The 24254-nt window shown below is 47.6% G+C and overlaps 1 protein-coding gene across 3 annotated transcripts in view; it reads right to left on the reverse strand.

Annotated features, from left to right (window-relative positions):
- CABLES1 (Cdk5 and Abl enzyme substrate 1) overlaps positions 1 to 24254 on the reverse strand; it is a 120060-nt gene that overhangs the window by 18400 nt on the left and 77406 nt on the right. For all 3 annotated transcript variants that reach the window (XM_039217776.1, XM_039217771.1, XM_039217782.1), the window contains 4 exons: positions 21816 to 21893; positions 3879 to 3975; positions 2416 to 2572; positions 1224 to 1327 (listed from right to left, as the gene is read on the reverse strand). In XM_039217776.1, coding sequence (XP_039073707.1) covers positions 1224 to 1327; positions 2416 to 2572; positions 3879 to 3975; positions 21816 to 21893 — 436 coding nt within the window. The remainder of the gene's footprint in view (positions 1 to 1223; positions 1328 to 2415; positions 2573 to 3878; positions 3976 to 21815; positions 21894 to 24254) is intronic.

Consider the following 24254-nt stretch of genomic DNA (forward strand, 5'->3'; position numbering starts at 1 on the left):
AAGTGCCCCAAGAAGTAAATAATCTATAGGTCACAGAGGGGAAATAAAAACTATACATGGCTCTGGTCCTGCTTTCTGTGTTAGGAGGTGGGGAATAAGGATGGAAGAGTGAGAAATGGGCCATTTTAAACTAATTGCCTCTGATAACTCATTCAGACTCCGCATGGTGTAGAATAGGATATATGCTGGAAAGCAACTGGCGAGGGCCCGAGTGCGGCCTGCTGTTCCTCTGATGCCAGCCACTTGCCAAATGTTCAGGGACAAAGAGAGGTGGAGGGTAGAACCCCACCGCTAAGAACTCTCAGCTCAGAGTACGCGTCCAGGGGCCCTTTGAGTAAACTGGGTCCTGCTCTTGCTACTGCAGATACGTTAGCCCAGAACAGAAAAAGGACCCTCTGCTCACTCCCAAATTAAGCTGCTGAGAACGGCAAGGGCGGCGGAGGAACAAGGGAACCGGAGCCGGATGCTGGGAGCTGTGCCCGCCCCATCTGGGCCTGTCAGGGAGGCGGTGGGCATTCCGGGTCAGCCCTCTCCCACCTGATGCCATGTATGGTGGGCCTGGCATGGCAGGGTTCCCACGAGCCCAGCTCTCTCCTCCTCCCATGGCCGTCCGGGATCTGCCTGCCCCAAGAAAGGGCGCATGATCCTGTGAGGCCCCACTGGTGTCTGGAGAAAGAGCAGTGCAAGCGGTGGGAAATGGTGGTCAGCCAAAAGCAGAAACCGAAATTACACAAAGGGAAAAACAGGAAGGGTCCATGAAGTAAAAACGGCAAGGAAAGGTTTTGCATTTAACACCCCCACTGTCCTACCTTCACTCTCCCAGGAGATCATTCTGTCACTGGAAGCCCAGTGCCAAATCTGCCTGAGTGCACATGGAGGACTCTGGTTACCACAGAACTCCAGACAGAGCTGAGCTTGATGGCCTGGTCCTCTCCTTGTGGGGCCTATGGATGTATAAGCTCAGGGGTGTCCCCTCAGAGGTGAGGGATCCCGACACTGAGCTGGGAGCCAAGTGGTGTATGCAGGCCAGGTGCCCAGCCCGTGCTGGTCCTTTCGTGAACAGCTTACACTGGAGGGTGCTCAAGAAGCTCCCCTGGCCAAGCAGTGTTTGAACAAGCCCCCTGCCCCAGAGAGCAGCCGTCTGTTAGGGTGAGGCTGTCACCTTCAACCTACTCCTCACAGGCGGAGGTGAGCAAACAGACGGTCCCTCCACCACTACTCACCATGTACGAAGGAAAGATCAGAACTCGCTTGTGCTTGCCACAAGGCCACTGGGGGTCATCTAGGAGATTTGGGTCATAGTCCATGAAGTCTCCCAGGTCACTACCTAAGGATCACACACAATATGATAAATAGGGGCTCCAAATTCTCCAAAGCAGAGAAGGGGTGCAGGGGGCGTGCGAATGCCCAGTATAAAGTTATAGTGACAGAAGGCTGGCCTCAGGTCATTTAGCTCAGAGTCATGTCACAAGCTCTGACCCTCAGGAGACATCTCTACATGCCAATGAACTGTATCCCCTGCAAAAGGGTTCACCGAATACTTAACGTCCCGACAGTTTTCCCACCTTAGAAAATTATGTATCAATCTCCTTGACCTTGGAGAGCACAAAACTTCAGCGGGAAAGATACAGCAAGCACTCAGATCACAAAACGTGGGACCAAAAAGACGCATTTGCTAAACCTGCAGATCCGATTAGTAACTGCAGTGGTGCCACTCAAGCAGCACGTTTATGGCATGAGCGCTTCCAGGCAGGCCACCGGGTCTGTACAAACACAGATGAGAGCAGGTGCTAGCGCAAACCCCTGGACGCGGCCGGAGGCGGGGACGGCAGGACGCGCTGCCACGCTCAGCACCTGCACAGGCCCGACGAACTTCCCACTCACCTGGAGTTTCTCCAGGAGTGGGAATAACACTGTCTCATGCAGTTTTCTCCTTTGTTCACTTCTCATAGAGGTGTGGAGAGGCCAAGCTAGAAGCCAGCCAGCCTTCCGCCACAGGCCATGTTAGTTCACCCACCACAAGAATCACAAAAAAGTTCTCACACGTGATCCTGTGTTTCTGGCCCATTAACTGAAAAAGCCAAATCTGAACACTATGGAAACAGGCAAGAACCAGGTTATATCTGAGTGGTAGAGAGAGGCTGGAGGGAGGCGGGGGGCAGCCGTATCTGCACCGTACAGAATGTCCTTGGCATTCTCCTTGCGGGAGCTCAGGAGTCGGTGGCTGAAACATCTCAATGGTGGGGCCCCCTGTGGCCTGGTGGCATGGCCGCGTGCATGGCCTGAAATCGGGCTTGCCCAAAAGTCCTGTCGTCTGTGGGATAAGCTCATGCTCCAAAGGCACACCTCCTCCGGTCTGCACACCAGGGCACCTTCCACCACGTGCTGCCTGGGCCCAGCCCCGCATGAGGTTACCTGTGTCGAGGCTCCCCTGGGTGCTGCTCGCGCGTCCTATGGAGAGGCTGCGGTGGCTCAGGTTGCGGAACTGGGAGAAGGAGGAGGTGGAATCTATGGTATTTCTCCGGGCTCCGAAGGCATTTGTGGGTAACAAAAACTGGGTGTAAGAAACAGTCTAAAAGGTGAAGACAAAAACGGACAAAATGGATTATTCCCAGGCAATGTTAGGTCTGCATCCTGCCCAGCTGTTACCATACCCAGTTCACATGCATATTCTTACCTCTGTCGTTCTAAAACCAAAGAGATCTGAAATTTGTTTTTTGCACTTACTGGTGCCAAAGCCTAAACTCAATGGACTTAAGGCTATGTAGAAGTTTTAATTTATCGTCCTTTGGGTGAATATTCATGTCATATGACAGAAATACTAGTGTTTGGTAACCATCCCAGAAGCTGTTGGGATGTTATGTAATACAGAAGGCACATTCCACACATGGCTGGTTTTTTTCTGAACACCAAGCAAGCTTTAATAACCCACCAAGTGCAGAATTCCAAAACACGTCAGGCTCCAAGAGTCTCTGATACGAGGGCTGTGGCCTCCTGTATGTTCTTTTGGCGGCTGTTATCTCTGATGCTTGTTTCTAGCTCACCTCTCTCATTCCCAGGTGAACACTCAACCCTCAGGAATGGAGATGGAACAAGTGATTTTCTTTTCACCTGCTTGGAGAAGCACGCCTCAAGCACGCCTACTCGTGAGCTCGGGGCTGACATCGCGTGGGCACGGTGGTGAGCAGCTGTTCTGGGGGAGGGTCTGTGGGCAGGTCATGTGCTGCCCCAGCAGTTTTGGCTGGAAGCAAACTACCCTGGGATGGCTCCCCCAAACACTTGTACCGTGTCTCCACAAATAGGCTTTTGAAGGGTTTACAAAGACTGCAGGGATCTGGGACAAAAAGGTCAACTTCATCTTTCAACCTTCACTCCTCAGGCTTCTACCCATCAGCTCCCTGGTGGTGGACAAGGAGGAATCTGACAGCCCTCCTGCTAGGTGCTCACTACGGCTGATAGACTCAGCTCCTCAGGACCCTGGGAAGCCCTCTCCCCATCCCCGCAAACTTTCTAGTAGCAGGAATGCTGCTGGCTGACACCATCAGCTAATATACATTCATACCACGAGTCACTCCATTCCAGAAGAGGCACATGTGTGCTGGTTTAAGATAGTCGTCAGTATCATGCATTCCATCATAAACTATGCTGGGGGGAGAAATACACGTGCTGGTATTTCATCATTGGCTTGGGGCGAGGCGGGGGGGCAAGTTTCCACGTGCATGCTAGGGGAACAGGGACTGGCTGGTGTCACCCACCAGGAATGGGCCCCAGACTGGTTCCCCTACCACGAGCAAGGGTCACATCTATCATGCTGCCTCTGCTTCCCAAACCTGGTGGTGTTGGCACAAACCTGCTGGGTGGAAGCTAGAAAGCCTTACCTTCCCATCAGCTCCCAGCTCGACGCCTTCAAGGCCAATGATCTCTTTCAAGCTCACGGCACCTGTTGATTGTTTCCCTCCATCTAACTTCAAATCCCTGGGGAGGACAAGCCCAAGAAAATGCTTTGGTTTGTACCCCAAAGAGCCATGATGATGTTTACTATACATGACACCACAGTCACACTGACAAGTGGGCCCTGGCCAACTGGCTAGGCCTCTGCCCTGCCTTTGAGACCCATTAGCAATACTCTGAGAGCAGTTTCACCCTGGTTCATCCACTGTGACATAAATGAAATCCAATCAAACAGAAAGCCTGAAGATGGAAGTCAGGCTCAGTAGCCGATGGCCCACTGATGTCCCCTCCACTGCACAAGGCCCCTTCACTTGGAGTCATCTCACTGGAAGCCAAAGAGCATTCTCCGGGTACCGTGGGACAATGGTTCTCTTGGGGTCTCACTGCTGGCTTCATTTTAAAGCTGGGGGACACCCACCTCTCCTTGCCATCCCGTTTTTCAGATGGGAGAAATAAATTCTTGTCTAAACAGTTCTCACTATTACTGCATTAATGAAGGAATTACTGCCACCATAGTCACCCTATCTGGCCAAGGGAAATAGGAAATGACTATCTTTCTGTAAAATAATAATTTCCAGTATTAACAACAAGCATTTATAATGCATTTCAAAATTTATAAGGACTTCCACACATCATCTTTCATTCTTTCAGACGACCTTGTTATAAGGTATTGCTATGATCTTATTTTACAGATGAGAAAGATGAAGCCCACAGTAGGTTCAGTGGCTTGCCAAGACACTAGGATAGTAGATTGCAGAGATTGGTTTTGCACCCATTGTTGTTTCTAGTACATCACATTGCCTAAGAGATGCAAGACAGGCTGGCTGTGGTTATGCTCAAGCATAACTGCTCACATTTGTTAAGGTCAGTCCCCCTCCTTACAGTAGTCCTCAGACTTGGCTGCAGATTAGAATCACCTGGAGTTCTCTGACCAACGACTGCTGCCTGGCTCCTGTCCACAGACATTCCGTTTCAGTTGGAACGGGGCACAACCTGGGTGTCAGTTTTAAACACTTGCCAGGAAGTTCTAAAATGCAGCCACGTTTGGGAAGGGCTGTCTTCCAGTTTTCTGTGTCTAGGACATGGTGCTTGTTAGTTTACAAAGCCACCTCACGCCGGTGGTGTTCTTGATGTGTGGCCTAGAGAGAAGCACCACATTCACACACTAAGCAAGAGCCACCAAAATGTAAAGGCAAGACTCTCTAGGCCAAAGATCAGGAAATCAAGGAAAAAGAGAGGGAGGGAGACAGGTGAGTGAAGGGAAGAGAGATAAGAGGCTTCCCCTTCTGTGAAGGAAAACAGGCATTCTCTGATTTAGTTGAGCAATCACAGGCTCCATAACTCTACCTTATAATGGAAGTGTGATTAACAACAGCTGTAAAAGAAATAGCCCAAATTTGCATCAGATATTGCATTTTTTAAAGGTAGTCTCCTTGGGACACCACGGTATTGCCATGTTCAAAACTCTCTGGAGCCCCTTTGAAAACTGACACTGAAGTCTTGCAGAAAAAAAAAAAAGGCAAATAACCAACCCATCCTAATCTTCAAGCTTTATATATATATGTACATGTATATACAGACATATATAAATAGATAGGTAGATGAATAGATAAATAAATTTGCTCTGAATACTGTTGCTTGAATCAGAATCCCCCTTCCCACCCTCATACCCTACTGACCGGATTTGACTGGAACTGACTTTGGGTAATATCAGACATCAAACTCACCCCTTTGGGATGGTGCAGAATAGGACAGTAACATACAGAACTGTAAACACTTTGTCCGAAGGTGCAGACATCCCATCCTGAGCCCCCAAAATATTCTGAGCAGTGGGAGTCCTTCTGGGATGTGCCTACCTTCTCCCAGTGGCACCTCCTCTGTGGGGGACCATGTTCACGGAGGGCCATGGCATCCAGGATGGTTTAAGTCACATCACTTTATGAACATGCCATGCAAACAGTGACCTGCATTCTAGTTTCTGACCTCAAATTGCAGTGGAAGGAAGCTGGAAGGACCAAGCAAGCAGGTGGAAGAAGAGTGGGGCTCAGCAAGGCCACCAGGACCTTGGGATGGCACCTGCCAGAGACCACCCTCCCTCCTGCCCTGCCTCCTACGTGAGCCATCCAGGCTGTTTCTCAAAAGCTTCCTCAAGCAATGGAGGACAGAGAGGATGCCTGCACTAACAAAGGGAAACGCCTACAGAGCAAGAACCTGAACCGGGCAATGAGGCAAAGAGAGGCGTTCTGGGCAAGGAGAAAGCGATGGCTGTGGCAGCCCAGGAGGTGAGTGGGTACAAAGCCAGCAGCGCCTTGCATTTCAGTAAAGAATCTACAGCTCACTTCCGGGACTGCCTCCTTACCCAAAGCACCACCCAGAAAGCACGTGCCTCAAATTCCCAATTCCCAAACAACTGTCTCCTTGTTTCCATTTTGCCAGACAGAGAATCTTATTTAGGGCTGAAACTCATTTAAAAGCAGGGCCTGTCTTTATGGGGTGAGAAAACCAAAAGAAATAAGGATCACAAAACAGGCCCATTTTAAGAGTGCTCCTGAATGCAGAGTGGGCTGCGGGTAGAGATGGGGGCTCATTCCGTGTTTACATCCTGTCCACACGTCTGATGTGTAGTATTTACCTGAGGCAGCCAGGTAGTCTGGCTCTTTGCTGTCTTACCAGTGCCAATTTATACAGATGGCTTAGGACACGGATGTCTATCATGCTCCCAACATCAGTCTCAATTTGCTCACAGGCTCCTGATTCCCTGGACAGCCTTGCCTTTGGCAGAGGGCCACCCCCCCACTCCCCGCTGCACGTGCACATCACAGGTCATAGAATCAAACTAGCCACACTCAAACCACACTCACCTTGCTGATGCCACCCCCAAGGGAAATGGAGCCATAATACACATTAAATTTTAGGTGCTCACATAAAATCCAAGATTCCTCTTAGGAGATAAATCCCAAAACCCATTTTAAGCAACAGAAGATTCTTAGACTTAGTGATTAATCCAGTACCTTGGGACACTCTGGACAACACAGGAGAGAAAGGGTGACAGGCAAATCCCCTCCCCCACCTAACCACAGGAACCCATCTCTCGAGAATGACTGTGTGGGTCTGCTCATCACAGCTGTCCCTTCCCACTGCCCTTCGCTGGTTACCGTTCTCCTTTGTCAATAACCAAAGCCAAGCCGAGTCAGAAAACAAGTTAGGAGAGTAGTGGATCCAACCTCAACTGTTCCCTAGAAAAAACACACATTGCTCATCATAGACCAGCTCTGTCCAACAGCACTTCCTACAATGAGGGAAACATCCTGCCTGCGCGGTCTGATGCGGTAGCCACTAGCTCTTTGTGGCAATAGGCTGCTTGAAGTGTGATGAGGTGACTGAGGAACTGAATTGTTTATTTTAGCTAATTCAAACTCAAATAGCTAGCTAGCAAGTGAACACGGCTAGCAGCTCCAGTACTGAACCAACTGAGCCTTCCCACAAGTGGACGGGCCACTGCCTCAGGAGGTTTCCTTCCCAGGCCCCAGCTCACTGAAGTACACACTGTGTCAGGTGTCCCAGAGGGGGATGGGAGAGAGGCGGGACCCTGTAGACGGAGACAACACAGGATTACCCTCCATGGGGAGGGAAAGGATTGTGGGACCCAAGTTCAGAGGGGACCCATGCCCTATACTCCTTCAGCACCCCTGGAACTGGGCTGCTGGCTGTGATCAAATGGACATCAGATGTGAGGGACAGACAGCACATCCTTTTGCCCCAAAGGCCATGGGGACAGGGTGATGCGGGTTTCGGCAATGCCAGAGCACACTCGTGAACATGAGTAGCAGTGCTCCCCAAATTTGAATCATTATGGGAGGCTCTAGGTCCTTTGCACATCCTGGTGGGGGAAAAAGAAGGAAGATAATTATGTTTTAATTTCCTTTCAGCCTTGGGGTGTGGGGGATGGGTTAATTGTTCATATTAAGTAAATTTTTTTTTAAGAGAAGAAGAAATGAGACATTTCCTGCACACCACATCTGGTACACTCCTATCTGCTCCATTTGAACTTCAAAACCTCACCCACATGGTAATAAATACCACAGCTGCTCCAGAAAATTGACAGTTTCATGGCAGCAGTTGAGGGCATGCTTTTCCCTTGTTTCTGGCTCAAGTTCAAGATGAAGATGAGGTTCTCACTAACTTCAGGACTGCCATTTTGGTGGAACTGAATTAGAAACACACTCGTACACACATCTGCTTGGATAGCTGCATGTCCATGGAACAGGACACAGACATCTCGTCTAAGCTATTTCAATATGTTGGTTTCTTTTACTTTTGAATTTCTATATATTAAGACTTGTGGCATCTGAAAAAAGACTGCTTTCACAAAGAGGCTGACAAACTTCTCAAACGACTGCTGAAACCTTGTATTAACACGAGCCATACGAAAATGCTGTTGTTTGCCCATTTTGATCTATGTACATAGCGATTTCACATTGTGCCACCTAATTTACAGACAAAATAACTGCTCACGACTTACATGTGAGTGCGAAGCTAGCGAGAGCCCCATGACCCAGGAAACCCCACTGTTTGGGGAGTCAGGAAGAGTTGCCTTTCTGTGAAAAGAACTCTGAAGAGTGTTGCTGGTTCACCCAAAAAGAATTTTTAAAAAACTCCAGTGAAAAAGATTTAGGCAGAAGTCCCAGGGGAGCAGTGATAAAATCTTGATGTTTTCTTTCTAAGATCATTGTTCTAAATTCTCATTAAAATGGTGTACAAAAACAAATATCTGTTTGGCTCAAAAGCCAGCATTAACCCTCCAGTACCAGGAGACAGAACTGAGTAACACGGGGCTGCAGCTGTAAGTAATTAAAATCAAACTGAAGTTGGACTTCCCAGTTTCTTTGAAAAGCCCAAAGATTTTTTCCCAGATACCTCCAGAGTCCAAATATTAATTTACTTATGTTCCACCTCCTTCTAAAAATGGAATGGAGATAAGTTCAAATACCCTATATGGATACTATCCAAAATTGTGTGCATTAAGAGATGAACATGGTCAGGTCACAGGAAAGGATCTCATTTGGACAGACGCACTAACAGAGTCAGTAGTGAGAGACCACGGACAATGCAAGGGTCTGTTTTCTTCTCTTCCACAGGCCTGGGTGACGCTACAGCTCAGACCTACTTAGCTGCAAGAGCTCATTTCTCATCTATTCAAGTTTCTTTTGCAGGGGCTGTAGGCAACAGACACACTTTGAAAACCCAGCACAAAGGTTTTCTTACAAAGTCTGGCTGCTGGGGGTGGATGGGAGATGGTTTAAGGGGGGACAGGGTGTGGGCTTCCAGAAGATAGGGGAGGGGGATGGATGAAAACAGAAGATGAAAATGCATCTGGGGAGACAGCCAAGCAGCAGGTTTACCCTGCAGCAAGGGGCAGAAATATAGGTTGGTTCTTTATGGAGTGGAACCCTATTCTTCACAGGATGGCCCCACAATTCATTTAACGTAGCTCTCCTCGAAAGCCCATGATTTCGTGGTTGGAAACCCCCTGGACCTATCTCAGTTTTGGCTCCCACAGCAAAGAGTGGATGCGTGTGATTTTGCAGTTGTAGGATCATCTGGTCAGAGCAGATGGCCAATCTAGATATCCTGGCACCCGAAGGGGATTACCCAGGTTGTTATTAACCTCACAATGTCCAAGACCTGATTTCATCCCGTTAGCAGGCAAAATGATCTCTTGTTACTGATGCTCATGGAGCAGTAATGCATGCAATTGATCACACAAGATTCCTTGTTAGGTAAGAAGTTCAAGGCCCTTTCCTTAAGGAGCATGTGATTAGCAAACTAATATTACTCCTAATAAAAAGATATGACTTAAATACTTAACACCTGGGAAGTGGGTGGAAGTATGTACATAATCCAATTAACTAGCTTCCAGGGCTTCCGGCTTCTGAGATGGCTCAACCTCCACTTGTGATCATTTCTGTAATGGTGCTCTCAGCTCTAGACCTTGTAATACCAGACATAAGCACCACTGGGCACTTGCTCTTTAAGGAGCAACAATAGGTTGAACACTTTGATGCATAAATAATTTAAAAGCCAATTAAATATTAATAGGATTTCCAGATTCTTAAAAAAAAAAAAAAAGATTTGCTGCAGAGAGCAAAGAAAGCTGGATTAGGAAATACCACTTATGAGCTAATTTTAATTAAGAGATTATGCATCTGCTGGAACTCTATCAGCATTTATCATATTTTAAGAAGTCCTATTTCTCGCCTCTTCAGATAAAATACAGCTGCCATCTTGGATTGGGTCTGCTTACTTGTAGCAGAGCAGAACGTTACACAGTTTAGAGTCAGTGGAACAATGCCCAGGGCTGACAGGAAAAAGTGAAATCAAAGCGGCTTTTAGTCTACAAGTCCTGCCCCTCACACTCAGCACTTCATCGATAAACCATCCCTCAAGGCTAACTGGCAGACAATGAAGGGGCCTTAATGTAGCTTACACCAAAATCTTTGTCTAATGGCAGCTCCTATAAACAGCCGGATAACGGCATGATTCATCCATGAGCTCATTCCAGTATCTGTCTCTGTGTGGGAATATGGTTGGTGTGAGGAAAGTAACACAATTTGTGAATGTGTAATTTTCCACAACGAAAAGAGATGTTCTGGGGGAAAGTGGGTAGGGAGGAAGGGGGGTATGGGCCAGAGCCAGGGAGGGGGCTCTTAGGCTTAGAGGCCCTCTCTCCGAAGAAGTGGTTTTCTATGTCACAAAACAATCAACACTCAGGAAACAGCCCCAAGAGGATGACCTCATCCGAAATGTCCCCATGCCAAAAGCTAAGGACATAAGCAAGTACCACGTGGGCACTGCTATTTTAAAACATGCTCCGAGAGATACCTTGTGCTCCACTGGGGAGCCATTTGCTTTATCACATGGTCTCAGATACATGTGTAGTAGGAGAATCCAGTGACTATCATTCAGTCAGGTCTGGTTATATGAATGGGTCCATTCCTACGCACACACCACTAGGCTGGAATCATCTAGCTTGGTTATTTAACATAACTCTTGAGTCACAAGTTAACTGGCTTCACTGCTACCTCCTGGTCAGATCCATATATACAGAAATACCTAATGATGTCTATAGGTTTCAGGAAATAAAGTGCATCTGGGCATTTGTGTCAGTCCCTCCATGCAAAGACAGTCCTGGGACTGCGGCCCTCAATACAATGCTGTAGTTGGTTACTCACCAGTGGGTGGTGTTTCAAAGCCTTTGAGTTGGCCGGTTGGGAACTTGGAATGCGTTTTCCCACTGACACAATGATACAAATAGAGACTGCCCAAATAATGCTCTTTTAGCCTCTAATGTAACCGAACTAACCCCACAGAATGAGCAAGAACTCTGGTTGTAGAAGCAACAGGTCAGAGAATGAAAGAGGGTGAAGAAATAGGAAAAAGCTGTCTCCTTCGTGGTTTCCTGGTTTGGGGCTAATCTTCAGTGACATTGTCAACGGGGTCAAGTTTGCATTCTTTTGACCTCTCTGAACTTCCTTTTCCTTCTCAGGACCCCAGGATCCTTACTCCTAAGCTGTTCCAGTCTTTCACAATCTCTCCTACTTTCCACTTCATTTTTTAAAAACATTTATTTTTTTTTGAGAGAGAGAGAGAGAGAGAGAGAGGGAGAGAGAGAGAGAGGGAAAGAGAGAGACTGTGAGTGCAGGGGAGGGGCAGAGAGAGAGGGAGACACACAATCCAAAGCAGGCTCCAGGCTCCGAGCTGTCATCACAGAGCCCGATGCAAGGCTTGAACTCACGAACCGCGAGATCATGACCTGAGCCACCCATGTGCCCCTCCCGCTTCCTACTTCTGAATCCGTAAGTCCCTTTGCAGCTCCTGGCCCCATGGTGAGGACAAGCAGTCCAGGGGACAGGGCTGGTGCACAAGTGGAGGGGCAGTGGTCTTAGGCAGAGATGTGGATGAGCAGTTTATCAAGTGGGGTCTGCCTACTTAAGAGAGTTGGGAAACTTGCTTGCAATTCACTTTGTAAGCAAAAGGTTGCCAAGCCAAACCACAGATCCACACTAGAAAAGAGAAGGGGGTGACTCATGTGGATGAAAGGCAAAAAGACTCAGTTGGGCCTTGGCAAACTGTTGATTGAAAGAAGAAGAGCTGGTTTAAGGCTGGGACTCTTCCCAGAAAATAGTATAATTTACAAGCTTAATCTGAGAAGAGTGTTTACAGCTATGGGAAGGTTTGATGTTACAGTTATAGTGAAAAAGATGCGCAACATCTGTTCCTCTTCTCAGTGACCAGCTTCCAATAGCTTGTTTTGAAAGGTGGGATTTGGCAAAGCTGGTTCCCAGCGGCGAGATCAAAACAAAATAATCATCTCTTCATATTCCATACAAGCACATGCACTAGAGGATAAGAAAAAATAAAAAAAGACTGGAAGGAAATAAACCAAAATGCTAATGAAGGTTTTGTTTAGGAGATAAGGCTCAATATTTTTCACCTTTTATTTTTACATACATTCTAGATTTTTTAAAATAAGCAGTTAACCACTGAGGAAAACAATTTAAGGACCAAATGAAAGCAGATCTGAAGATCTGTTTGTAGAAACACAGCGCTGATGAACTCATCATGAATTGGACTAAGATTTGCTGTGTTGGGGTAGATTTAGGAAGAAAAATGAAACAGCTCTGTAACTGGACAGAAATAGAACCAAAGGGAACATTTAATGAGTATCTACTACAGCCTGGCAGGGTGCTCAGAGCTTTCATAAGTAATATTTCATTTAATACTCTCAAAACTCTGAAGCTGACATCATAGTCACTTTTCCAGATGAGGAAGCCTGGGATCAGCAAACCTAGTTAATTCACTGGGACAGAGGGTTCTGCCTGATCGCCAGCCTTTCAAACACAACCTATGCTCCCTGGCTTCAGATGCCCATCAGCACCAAAGGCAGGGATATTAGATAAGGGCTGTGGTTTTCCTAATGGGACCATGAAGGACAGAGTGAAAATGAGTGGGATCCTCATTTCCACCCACTCTTCTGGAATAACTCTGTGGTTAGCGATTTATTGGCATTCTGTGTAAACTTGTATTGAAGGAATGGTTTCTTGACCAAATATGTCTGAAAACCACAGGACTGAACAGTTTCCAAGTTCCTTCTAGCTTTAAAGGTCCATCTTTGGAGTTTAAGTGTGCTTCTTGCCACTGAACTCTGTGAAACGGCATTACCTGGTGTCAGGTATCCTTTAATGACTTAGCCTGGGGATACTCAAAGGAGAAGAGGGCAATGCCCTTTGTCTAGAAGGGGCTTTTACACCCTTACAAGTGGTTTTTGCTCACTGAACTCGGCCCACAGGCCTGCTGTTATGAATAACAACCCACCCCTACTCATGATTGGGACTCCAGGCCCAAATGCGGTTTACCTGAAAGGAGTTGGTGCAGCCTGTAGCCAGTCTTCAATCTAAACATGCCAGCAAATCCTGAAATCTTCCTAACATGTGCACCTGATTAGACATGGTCACACTGGGCCCCAGGAAAGGCCTGACAGCAAGGACTAACTAGACTGTGTGTATGTGAAAGTGTGGGTGGGTGGGTGGTGGGGAGAAGGCCCAAAGCAAGGGCTTCACTTTACCCAACATGGAAAGGGGCTCCAGCGACAAGATAAAGCTCCCCACTGCCCCCTGGGGAGTACTGGGCCTGGGAAAACCACCTCCTTCTAACTGTATGCAAAAGTCAAACCAAAGATGTCCTTGGTTTAAGCTTTAAGCAACAGCAGTAAACACAAAAGGAAAATCACAACCTGATCATGGGCTAGATCTGTGAACCAGCTAGAAAGCCAGGGAACTCTGACGGCACTTGGGCAGACCAGGTGGGACATCAGCAAAAGGCCCTTGGCATCCTTGGGTTTAATATTCAGAGTGTTGGTATTTGTGAGCCACTCAAGGAGCATAGCATGAGTGATCCACTGTGTTGGTGAAGCCAGTAACTGTGAGGCTACCATGTGGATGGGGTCAGGGGGTCACCTGGCTGGGTAGGTCAGGTGAGGGAAACTAGCTGGGGCTTGGCACCTGCATCCTGACACCACTTTTGTCACTGAAGGCTTAGGAACTTTCATTGTGGATGTGAGTGTCACTTGCAGAAAAGCAGGGTCCAGAGGTCCCTAACCAATCATCCTTGTTGGCACCTTCAAGGTCCCTCCATCTCCCTGCCCATCCAGCACCACCATTTCTATCAAGCTGCCCACAGGGATGGGGTGCCAGTTTGAGGACTCCAGAGAGTACTTGCTCCTGCTGAAGCGGCCAATCTGACCATCGTTTTTTGGGGTCAATGATATATTCATAAAATTAGCCATTCTCAAAAGCCCAGAGACACTTTTACTCATTCATTCAATAATTACATCTACTATGCACACTGAAGTGCTAGAGAGGCCTATGGGAACTAAGACACAACCCATACCTTCAAGGAGGGTAAGGACAAATGACAAAGAAGTTAAAATGTATTTGTTAAGTGCTATGACAGGCCTACAGATACCATGGAGCACAGATGGGCTCTTAGCAGGGCTCTGAGGTAGGGCATTAGGAAGAGGGTGGCCTGAGAAAGCTGCCCAGAGGGGAGGTCTGAGTTCCATCTGTAAGAAGCTCGAATGCGGTGAGGGGCAGGAAGTCTTTCAAACTCTGTCCCAAGTATAAAAGCCCCAAAGGCAAGGAGAACCTGACACGCAGCCAGTCATCTTGCTAAGGCCAAGAAAGGCCATGGGAAGAAGACGGGTCAGAAAGGAGAACTGAGGCCAGAGCCCAAGGCCCTGTCTCTCTGCCGACTAGTCTAGAAAATCTTGAGAGGCTTTCAAGCAGAGGTGAGAAGCCTGGAGTCTGGGTATGTATGGAGTCTGGTCAGACATGGTCTTCTCAAAATTGAAAAAACAAAACAAAAAAACCCCAAAAAACCAAAATGAAGGTGGAACAGACATCTTCAGATAACAGAAAACTAGAAGCAAAGGACCTGTACTATAAGAAATAGTAAAGGAAAAGCAATTTCTTCAAGATAAAAAGACACCCAAAGGAAAATATAGAACTTTGGGAAAGAAGGAACCTGGAATGGGTAAATGCAAAAGTCTTTTTGTTCCTTTTTGGCATTTTCCTCTATTTCTTTACAAACCACATGCCTGTTTGAAACACTGAGAGGGTCTTTCAGTGAAGCCTATTTGGGGGAGGTGGGGAGGGCCTTACTTCCCTGAGGGCTCCCTCCTGGGGCTGAGGCTGGGGTAGGGCTCCACAGGTTCAGTCTGGGCATAGGTGGATTTTTCAATGCGCCACTTTGGCAGAGACCATAGACTGGCCCACAGCAGCCAGGAAGGCCAGACACTCCAGGTCCCAGAGTCCATTTCCCAGGTTCTGCTGAGCAGAAGCCCTCCTGTGGGGGCTAGAGGTGGAAATAACACTGAGTGGAGGTGGGGTCAGAACTTCTGGCAAGCGTGGGTGGAGGCATCAATGCCCACGTTTCACAGAAGCCCAGAGTGTGGCCGCATGTCTGTCCCAACTGCACTGCCTCCCACTGGGTTGCTCTTGGGTATCGTTACTGGTTTCTCTGTCTTTCTTGAACGTTTTCTGAATGCCCCCCTCTAATCCACTGCCTTCCCACAACAGTGAGGATCCTGTCATCTGAGTGTACCCCACCCTGCACTCCACCCCTCCGTGCCCATCAGAGATACTGTGGGTTCATGAGACAGACAAGACTCTAAATTCCTAAACTGGAAGAGCAGGAACAAAGGACAGTTATTATGAGCATCTCGCTTATCTAACAGATGATTTCCTAAAGTGTTGTATGTGAGTAACCTCTGTATATCAAACGGTATTTAAGAAATAAGAGAGCTTATTAAGAAAGCAAGCAAGTTTTTCATTTTTAAAAAGCCTGGTCACCAATCCTTTTGCAAACACGTGTTTGGTGCTGTGAATTACAGCCCTCTAATGTAACTACTTAGCACACATCTCAGAGAGGCATTTTCCACACATGATGTAAAGGCAGGAGGAAGACCCTCACCAGCCCCTAAATCGCTTTGTGGTGGTGTTTGTGGGGCGACCTGGCCATGCTGGGTAGGTACTAGGGAGACGTGGGCAAGGAGCACTCAGGGGCATGACCCAGTGATGCCCACACACAGCCAGGGTGTCTGCGCCATGTCAACTATGCATTACGTGACCCCCACTCTCCACAGGCTTCCTATTCTACAGTTGATGACTACTCAGAGGAGGGGAATGATACAGATTATTTTTCCCAAGGCTCTGGCCAAAGATGCCTGGGGTTTAGCTTTGGAGGAGCCAGGGCACAGGGTAAACTGGTAACTTCCAAAGCCTTCAGAAGGTTACCACCCAGCACCAAAGCCACTGGGTCCCCAGGAGGTGGCCCTTCTGTGGCACATACACAGACCTCCACCATCACCCAGATGCACACTAGACAGCCACAGCCAGTGTCACCCACTTGTCACTAGTCTCGGGCCAGCAAGTGCAGCCCCAAGGCACGATGGTAAAGAAAAACACACTTGACCTTCAGATGTCAGTGCTTTGGGAACCGCGCCTATGGGGTCTGTCTGCCCCAAAGCAGAAAACACGGTACCTCACTGGGTCTGTAGCCTGCCTGCCCGCCTGCCCTCTTACCTCTGCTACCAAACTCAACCCCAACCGTGTACCCACACACTGACATTCCTAGAACCCACCTGACGAGGCTGTTGCAAAGATGCAATGAGCAGATGCCTGACAGCACTTAGCACAGCGCCTGGCATACTGGACGTGTGACTTATTACCTCCGTCATGTTCACACAAATATTTGACCTTATCAGCTCATCCTAAGAAAATAGGCTCTTTTCTCAAATATCTTTACCTATAAATCAAGGCAGGGAGAACAGCTTGAACAGTGCGGTAGTTGCTAAATAACCAGGCCAGTCTGCTTCAAGCAGAAGCTCTTAAAAAATCAGTGAGTGATCATATTGACAACTTGGAAGTATAAATCTGGTGGCATGCAAAATAGCCCAAACATTTCACATCCTTCTCAACCCTGGGTTGATTAAGCCCCTGTCCTTATAGCCCACACCAGGAAACTATGTACCAAATAAAACTGCAAAGTCATTAGACTTGTACTTTTTTTAGAATCTCAAAATTAAAAAAAATTGAATGGAGAATTATTCAGATAGGAACTCCAGAAGCATCTGATCGTTGGTGGATGGGAAGTATGAATAGCATGCCTCATTCATAAACTCCTCATTCAACCAGACTCCCAGCATCCACATTAGCAAAACTGACAAGGATGACAACAAAGTGTGCAGGATCTTTGGAAAGTCTAGTCAAGCGTCCACGACATATGGAGACCTGGGGCAGGCTGAGTGATGGGCCTATGGCAGTGACATCGCAGGAAGCTCGCTTCTGTCCCTACCTCTCCCCTTACTACCCTAGGTCTAACTGCTTAACTGTTGGTCAGCAACAGGATTCACTGCCAGCACTTGGATGGTGCTTTACCGAGTTCTCTAACATGCCAAGTGTCACAGACACTCCCCCTTCCCCCAAAGCTCACAAGGGACCACGCCATCTTCTAGCATCCACAAAAGTCAACAGTGAGGCTGGAATATCCTTCTCCACTTCTCCAAGACCTCACATTTCTATGTCTTGATGAAAAGCTGCCATCTCTGGGGAGCACTCCCTGATGCCTCCGTCCGAATTCACTGAACTCCCTCCTCTGTACTCCAGCTGCACACTGCTTAGGACTCATTTCATTGTTTGCTCTTGTATCTGATGGTGTCTTTACTAGCTTGGGTGTATCTCTTGCCATTAGAGGGTAATGAGGAAAGAGACATTTTCTTGTGCACGATTGTATCCCTACTGCTTAGAACAGAGTGCCTGGCACACAGTAGGTCCCGTGGAGTGAAGGAGTTAATTCTGCCATGGAGAGTCGCAGTGCCTGAACTTCTGCCTAGGAGGCAGGCAGGGATGGCAATGTACTTGGAAGGGGATGGAAACTTACATTAACAAACTCTTGGCTTTTACTGTTGATTTAGCTTCAATGTAAATGTGGATTTTGATAAAATTTTGGGGGACAGTTAAAGCACCCTGGGTAGCACCTCTTTGGGGTCCCCAGCTGTCCTGGATTGGTTGTTTACATGTCTGGCTTCCTGGCTCAATAATGAGCTCCTGAAGAGTGGGTCTTCCTCATCCTATACCCTCCCAGCCTCCATCAAGGCCTTTAACTCGCAAGGGGTAGAAGAAATGCATGAGTGAACAAATAAGCCAATGAGTGAATAGTAAAACCTCTCCTAAGACTGGCCTGTCTGCTCTGGTCAATTGATGTCAGGAGCCAAAGGTAAGTGCTCAGTTCTGTTTAAAACCAAGAACAAAACTTTGGGGTCAGGGTGGGAGGCAGGGCAAGCCAACATGTGAGAGCCAGACTTGAGAAGCTCCGGTGCAGCAAGAGAAACCAGAAAGCAAAACCGGAAAGATATAAGGGCATCCTGATAGATGCTTTCCTTGTAAAAGAGGTTCAAGTACACACTGGATGAACTTCTGAGTTTCCTGTTTTTAAACCTTCCTTGTGATCAAGTTGGAGCTGTACATCACCCCTTTTGGCAGTGGGGGGTTATGCTTGTTTGGAATAATCAGGCGCTTGTGGCTCAGTCTGTGCAGAAGCACAAAAGAAATGTGGCAGCTGGAAACCACAAAGTCAGCAGGCTAAGATGGCTGGGGTACTGGGTTCTGGTGCTGCTGGTTCTGATGGGCGTCCACCCACGGGCCCAAGGGGTCCCAGCTATGAAGCGGCCATGTCATCTCTGCAGTCCTTTCTGGCCCTGAAATCCTATGATTTATGTCCTAATCACACAGAGTTATCTCTAGCATAAAAGGAATTTTCCCCAGCAGAAAGGTATTGGTTAATACAGGCCTGAACTAAAGCACTGTAAAATATATGTATATAATTTACTAGCATAAATACTTTATTATTTGAGCATAATGGTTTCCCAATAATTAGTGAAAAATAATCCTAATTTCAAGTGGCATTCACTAAAAGGATGTCTGCTCATGGAAAAATTTAAAAAGCAGAATTGCTTCTTCACTTGCTGCTACATTATTGTGAATGGTATACAGTTTCTCATGTGAATACTTAACTAGAACGTGCTGCAGAACGGGCATGCTCTTTTCTGTTAGGCATTATGGTGGATCCGATTATGTGTTTTGTTATAGAAAATTAACCTTACAGCACCTTGGTTTCCTCATCTATGAAGTCTGAAGGAATGGAGTTTATTCATATCTAAAATGTAGAAGGTTACATCCTGTGACCCCACAAACTCACTTTGCTTCTTCATTGGGGCCAACTGGCAGAACAGCTGAATCTGCCTGTAAGTGAGCTCTACGACAGAGCTTCCTGCAACATCCAGGGTCTTGCCACCAGCAGCCAAGGAGACCGGAGCACTGACAGGCACCTGTTTCCCAGCACCCTAGCTGGGATCTCCCCCAGGTGTTAAAATGTGGGGGGCACGTACTTCCAACAAGGATGTCAAGCAGCTAGTTTGGGTGATCTCTTCCTGGGTGGTTTCAGTTACAATGTGTTCCCACGAGTTCTGCATAAAATGCCATGATCCTCAAAGTAACGACGCAGGGAGTTACCTGAGAACCCTACTTGGAGGGACAAGCAGAGGCTCAGGGGCAAGTAATTTGCCCAAACAACTACAAGCCTCCCAACCTTCTCTGCACTGACCCCCCACATTCTATTGACTTTAAGAATTCAGAGTCCTTGACAAGTGGGCCCCACAACCTCTTTGGATAAGGTGTGGGCTGGACCTTATAAACTCAGTCACCCCTAGAGCCTTAGTTAACCCCTGCAAGGCAGTTATAAAAGCTCCATTTCACAGATGGGTTTTGCCTCCTGGCCAGAGTGAGTCACAGAAAGTCCTAGGGCTGGTCAGTTTTGTGTTCAAATTCTCATTCTGGCCCACAGGTGATGTTTGAGACCATAACTCTTGAGGATCAGTGGTCCTAGCTATAAAATGGGGGTAAGTACCTGGGTACCAGAGTGAGGGGGCCCCAAAACTTGGAAATAAAATCACCATTCCAGAATGAAATCACCAGTTCCAAGATGAAAACACAGAGAAGCCAGATTATGTTAAAGTGGTAATTAATCATGCGTGCAATTTCAATGTATCCTGGTTCTAAGTTCTGGTGGGGATGGGGGTGGGGCAGGAACAAGGCACATGTTTCACTACATTTATCCCAGTACCTAGTCATATAGTAAGCACTCAATAAGTGAATAAATGAACATACCTGAGAGAAGAATACATCAATCAGAAAAGCCAGTAAGGGCAGCCCAGAGAAATAAGGCCAACTCTACAGTGACCATCAAAGCCGGCTGGGAGAGGAAATACTTAGCCTTCCACTGCTGATTCAGATCTCCCTGGAAATATGTTCACAAACTGGTCACACTGAAATAATCCAGGCCCTGGGGCCATTGCTCGTATAATAAGATTAATGAACTGGCACTCTGGGTCACACATAGGTCTGTGAGCTGGTACAATCTAGTATCCTTGAGGGATGGGCTTGCTCTCAGGCGCAGCCAAACCCGGGGCCACAGTAGTTGGGAAGATAAAACAAGTCTCCTCATGAGGTCTCCTGTGGGCAGCCCCGCTGGCCAGCCCCAGGTGATCTCTGAACCTCTGAGCTGAAGGATTTGCTGTTATTTTTCTGTGAACACCTATTTTTGCAGGGTTGTTGTGAGGATGCAGGGAGTGAAAAGGACTGGCACAGAGTAAGTCCTCAATAAATAGTAAAATTACCATTGCTTTTTTAGACACATCTAATAAATGACTGAGTCAGAATTCCCTGAACAAAAAGACGTGCCACTTTCTGTCCCATAAAGCTTATGGTGTAGAGTACAAATAAGGACCATGGTGAACTGAACGGGTAGAAGTCAGATGAGTCTACATAGGAAAGGGAAAGCCATGATGAGCAGGAGCAGTGTAGATTCACAAACAGCGAATCCAACCCAAGAACACAGTGCCCTCCCACAGGGTGGTGGTCATGAGCGGGTAGGGTGCGGCTGTCACAGTGTCTGGAGGGCAATTCCAGCATTTAGTCTGTAGAGGCCAACATCTCACAAGGCTCCCGGCATCCTATGAAGTAAACCATCCTACCCTAGATATCAGCAGCTCCCTGACCTCAAACACTGTACATAGACAGTGACAGATGAAGGACAAAGTAGTCAAGACTCAGAGGAAATGAGGAGAGTTCGGCACAGGGAATGAAAAGGGGAGGCTCTGCAAGCACACAGCCTCACTTACCTACTTTTCTTCAGGGCAAAAGGAGGATCCTGTTGATATAGAGAAGTAAGCGTTCCTTTGGCCTATGGTAAATCACATAGGGCTGTTCCTGGTACCATTCTGCTCTGGTTTTTGCTCCGGCTTCCTGGTCATTTCCAGCCCCAAGCCCAAAATGCAAAGAGGTGGGATGTTCACATGGTTTGTCTGATTTCTTACCTCACTTACCTTTCTCTGAAAGTTGACATGGCCCTGAGGAACGGGGTGGGTCCCCAGACTGCTCATTTTACAGTGTTGGAAGAGGTGACAAAATGCACACTTAGAAACAGCCAGCAATATGGTGAGGACTGGCGCGTGCGTGCGCACACACACACGCACATGCACACACACGCGCGCGCGCACACACACACAACAAGGAAGCTTTCTGGCTGAAAAGAAAGTGGAGCTTTTTTATCTTTCAAATTTACAAGTCCTGCATTTGCAGTGTCAAAGGCGAGGCAAGTTCTCTGAAATGGAAAGGGTAGCTATGTTATGCACAAGGCGTCACAACTTTTCACCCAGAGAACTACGAAGCAAGCATGCATATACATACCCCGTTCGGGCACTGTCGCGATAGGGCAGCACTGAAAATATGCTACAGAAGGATCTTCTGCCACTGATAAGGACTATTCTAAAAAATAAAAAACAAAAACAACAAACAAACAAACTAAATGCGAACACTCTTAAATTAAAAAAACAAACAAACCATAGCGATTAAGCATTCATGGAATTCGCAGCAGTATTTGCACACTCCCTCCGCCTCCTCTGGCAGATGGTATCCTGGGCTCCTTGCGAAACGCAACCTCAGCGCAGCACCAGGACGTGGCTCCCCTCATCCGAAGGTCGGTGTGTGCAATGCTGGCGAGGGACTCTAAGGGGGCACGCATGCACCGCCTCGCCGCTGAGAGCTGTTGGCCGTGGGCCACACGGCAGGATGGAGCAGACAGAGCCAGGAGTCTGGGGGCCCAGTGCTGCCAACAGTCATGCCGCATGTAACCCCCCACATCTACTGTGCAGGGAACGACGCAGGAGCAATCGTGCTGGGAGCAAGAGACACACTCAGATGCCACCATGACCATCAGGTTTTTATGTGCTGGCAGCACGTTAGGTTCTGAGAATAAATTAAGGGAACAATTACATAATCAGTCCTATCCTCCATTCCTGCTATAAAGAAACTACTGGAAACAGTTCTGCATGATGCTCTTATGCAATCAAAGGCCACTTAAGAAAACATTAAAAAAAAAAAAAAAAAACCTCTCAAAAGTACTTATCCTGGCATATGAAAGTAACTTTTGCCAAAGACAACTGCTGATTAAAAAAACGAGAAACAAGCAGAGGATGTTACTAGAAACAAACATCAGATGTGGAACTTACGGACTTTTGTAATCTTTTTCTTCAGTAAAACTGTATCAAGGTTTGGAGATTCTGCACTTGTTTTAAAACTGTGATATTAAACTGTCGAGTGGCCCAGCATAAAGTCGGGTTCCCTAGCATGGCAAAGCAGGCCCTCTGTCTTCTGGCTCTTTCTGCTTCTCCAGTCTCTACGAACAGGACCTCCCCTCAGCACTTCATCATCCACCCATCCTAAAGGACTTGCCGTCCCCCGCCTTTGAAAGATCGCTGCAGTTTCATACCCCTGTCCTTTGCATGTGGGTTCTTCTGCCTGCTATGCCCAACTCAGTAGGGTTAGTGAACTCCTATTTATTCTTAAAAACCTCGCCCCAGGAAGCATTTCCTCTCCCTTCACAGAGTTACTCATTCCCTTTTTGGTGCTGTCGCTGGCTCCTGATTTCCACTGCCAGAAGTGTACCAATCAGAGGGCCACTCGCCACTGCCTCCCTCTTGTTTTGGAGGAGGGGTCCGGAGGTAGAGCACATGGCAGCCCCTCCATCAATGGTGTGGGCGGTGCTATGCTTCAGGGCAGACCCTGAGTCCCTGTCCCTGGAAGGCAGGACCACAGCTGTCTGTCCATCCCATGGTGATTCATCTGACATGGTTAAGGGGACTAAAGCAACAGTCCGAGCTGCAAGCCATCAGCTGTGTCACCTTTGCATGACTTCGGACCACTGATGAACTCTTCTGAGCCTCAGTTTCCTCAACAAAAACAACAGGATAAAACTGCTAACTAACCTATTGGAATGCTGTAAAGAGTAAGTGAGTCTATACTGGGAAAGCCCTCAGAACTGTGCCTGGCAAATAATGCACACTCGATAAATATTAACTGATTTTACTGGGGACCTCCCTCTTGGGTTGAGGGGGGTTTCACCAGCAAAGTACCTGGATTCTGAACCTCTTCAGAGCTCTGTGCTAAAACACACAGGCGTGCAGGACGTGAAAGGTGTACGTACTCCAAGGACACATGGCCCATCTAACAACTGTGGAACATTCACACAGGGGTGTCTCTCCTCTCTCAAGGGAGAGGTTTCTTGTCAGGTTCCCACAGACCCGAACCCTGTCACTGCTGCAAGAACATAAGTGTCACAGCCAGAGTGCACCACCAAGGCCTCAAGAGCCAAGAGGTAAATAAACTGTAAGCACGCCACCTTGCTAAGCAGCAGCCAGGCTCCTTGGGCTCTTACTCAGAGAGACCACAGACAGATTCTGACACTGTAATGCCTGTGTGCATTTACTTAAGCAGACATAATAATAAATACTTATTAAGTATCCATTAGATGCCCCATTCTAAATGCTTCAGCTAAAGAGAGCAAGTAAGTGACATGCTAACGGTGGGGACACACTAGTGGGTGAGACCAACTGGGGATCTGAAGTCATGCTCTTCACCACTTCTCTAAGACTTACTACAAGAGTCTTCTCCTGTAGGTTTGATGGGGGTATTCGCAGACTTCCTAGACATCAAGAAGTCTGCCTTCATCCACATTTTCTAGGGTGGCTTTCCAGCCTGGCCTGAAGGTTACCAGGCTGGAAATGGGTGGGGGCCAGAGGGTGACCCATCACAACAGCCCTGATATCCGAGCTCCTGGCACCACCGATG

The sequence above is a fragment of the Hyaena hyaena genome, unplaced genomic scaffold (assembly GCF_003009895.1).
Source record: "Hyaena hyaena isolate Hyena2069 unplaced genomic scaffold, ASM300989v1 scaffold_14, whole genome shotgun sequence".
NCBI classification, from domain to species: domain Eukaryota; kingdom Metazoa; phylum Chordata; class Mammalia; order Carnivora; family Hyaenidae; genus Hyaena; species Hyaena hyaena.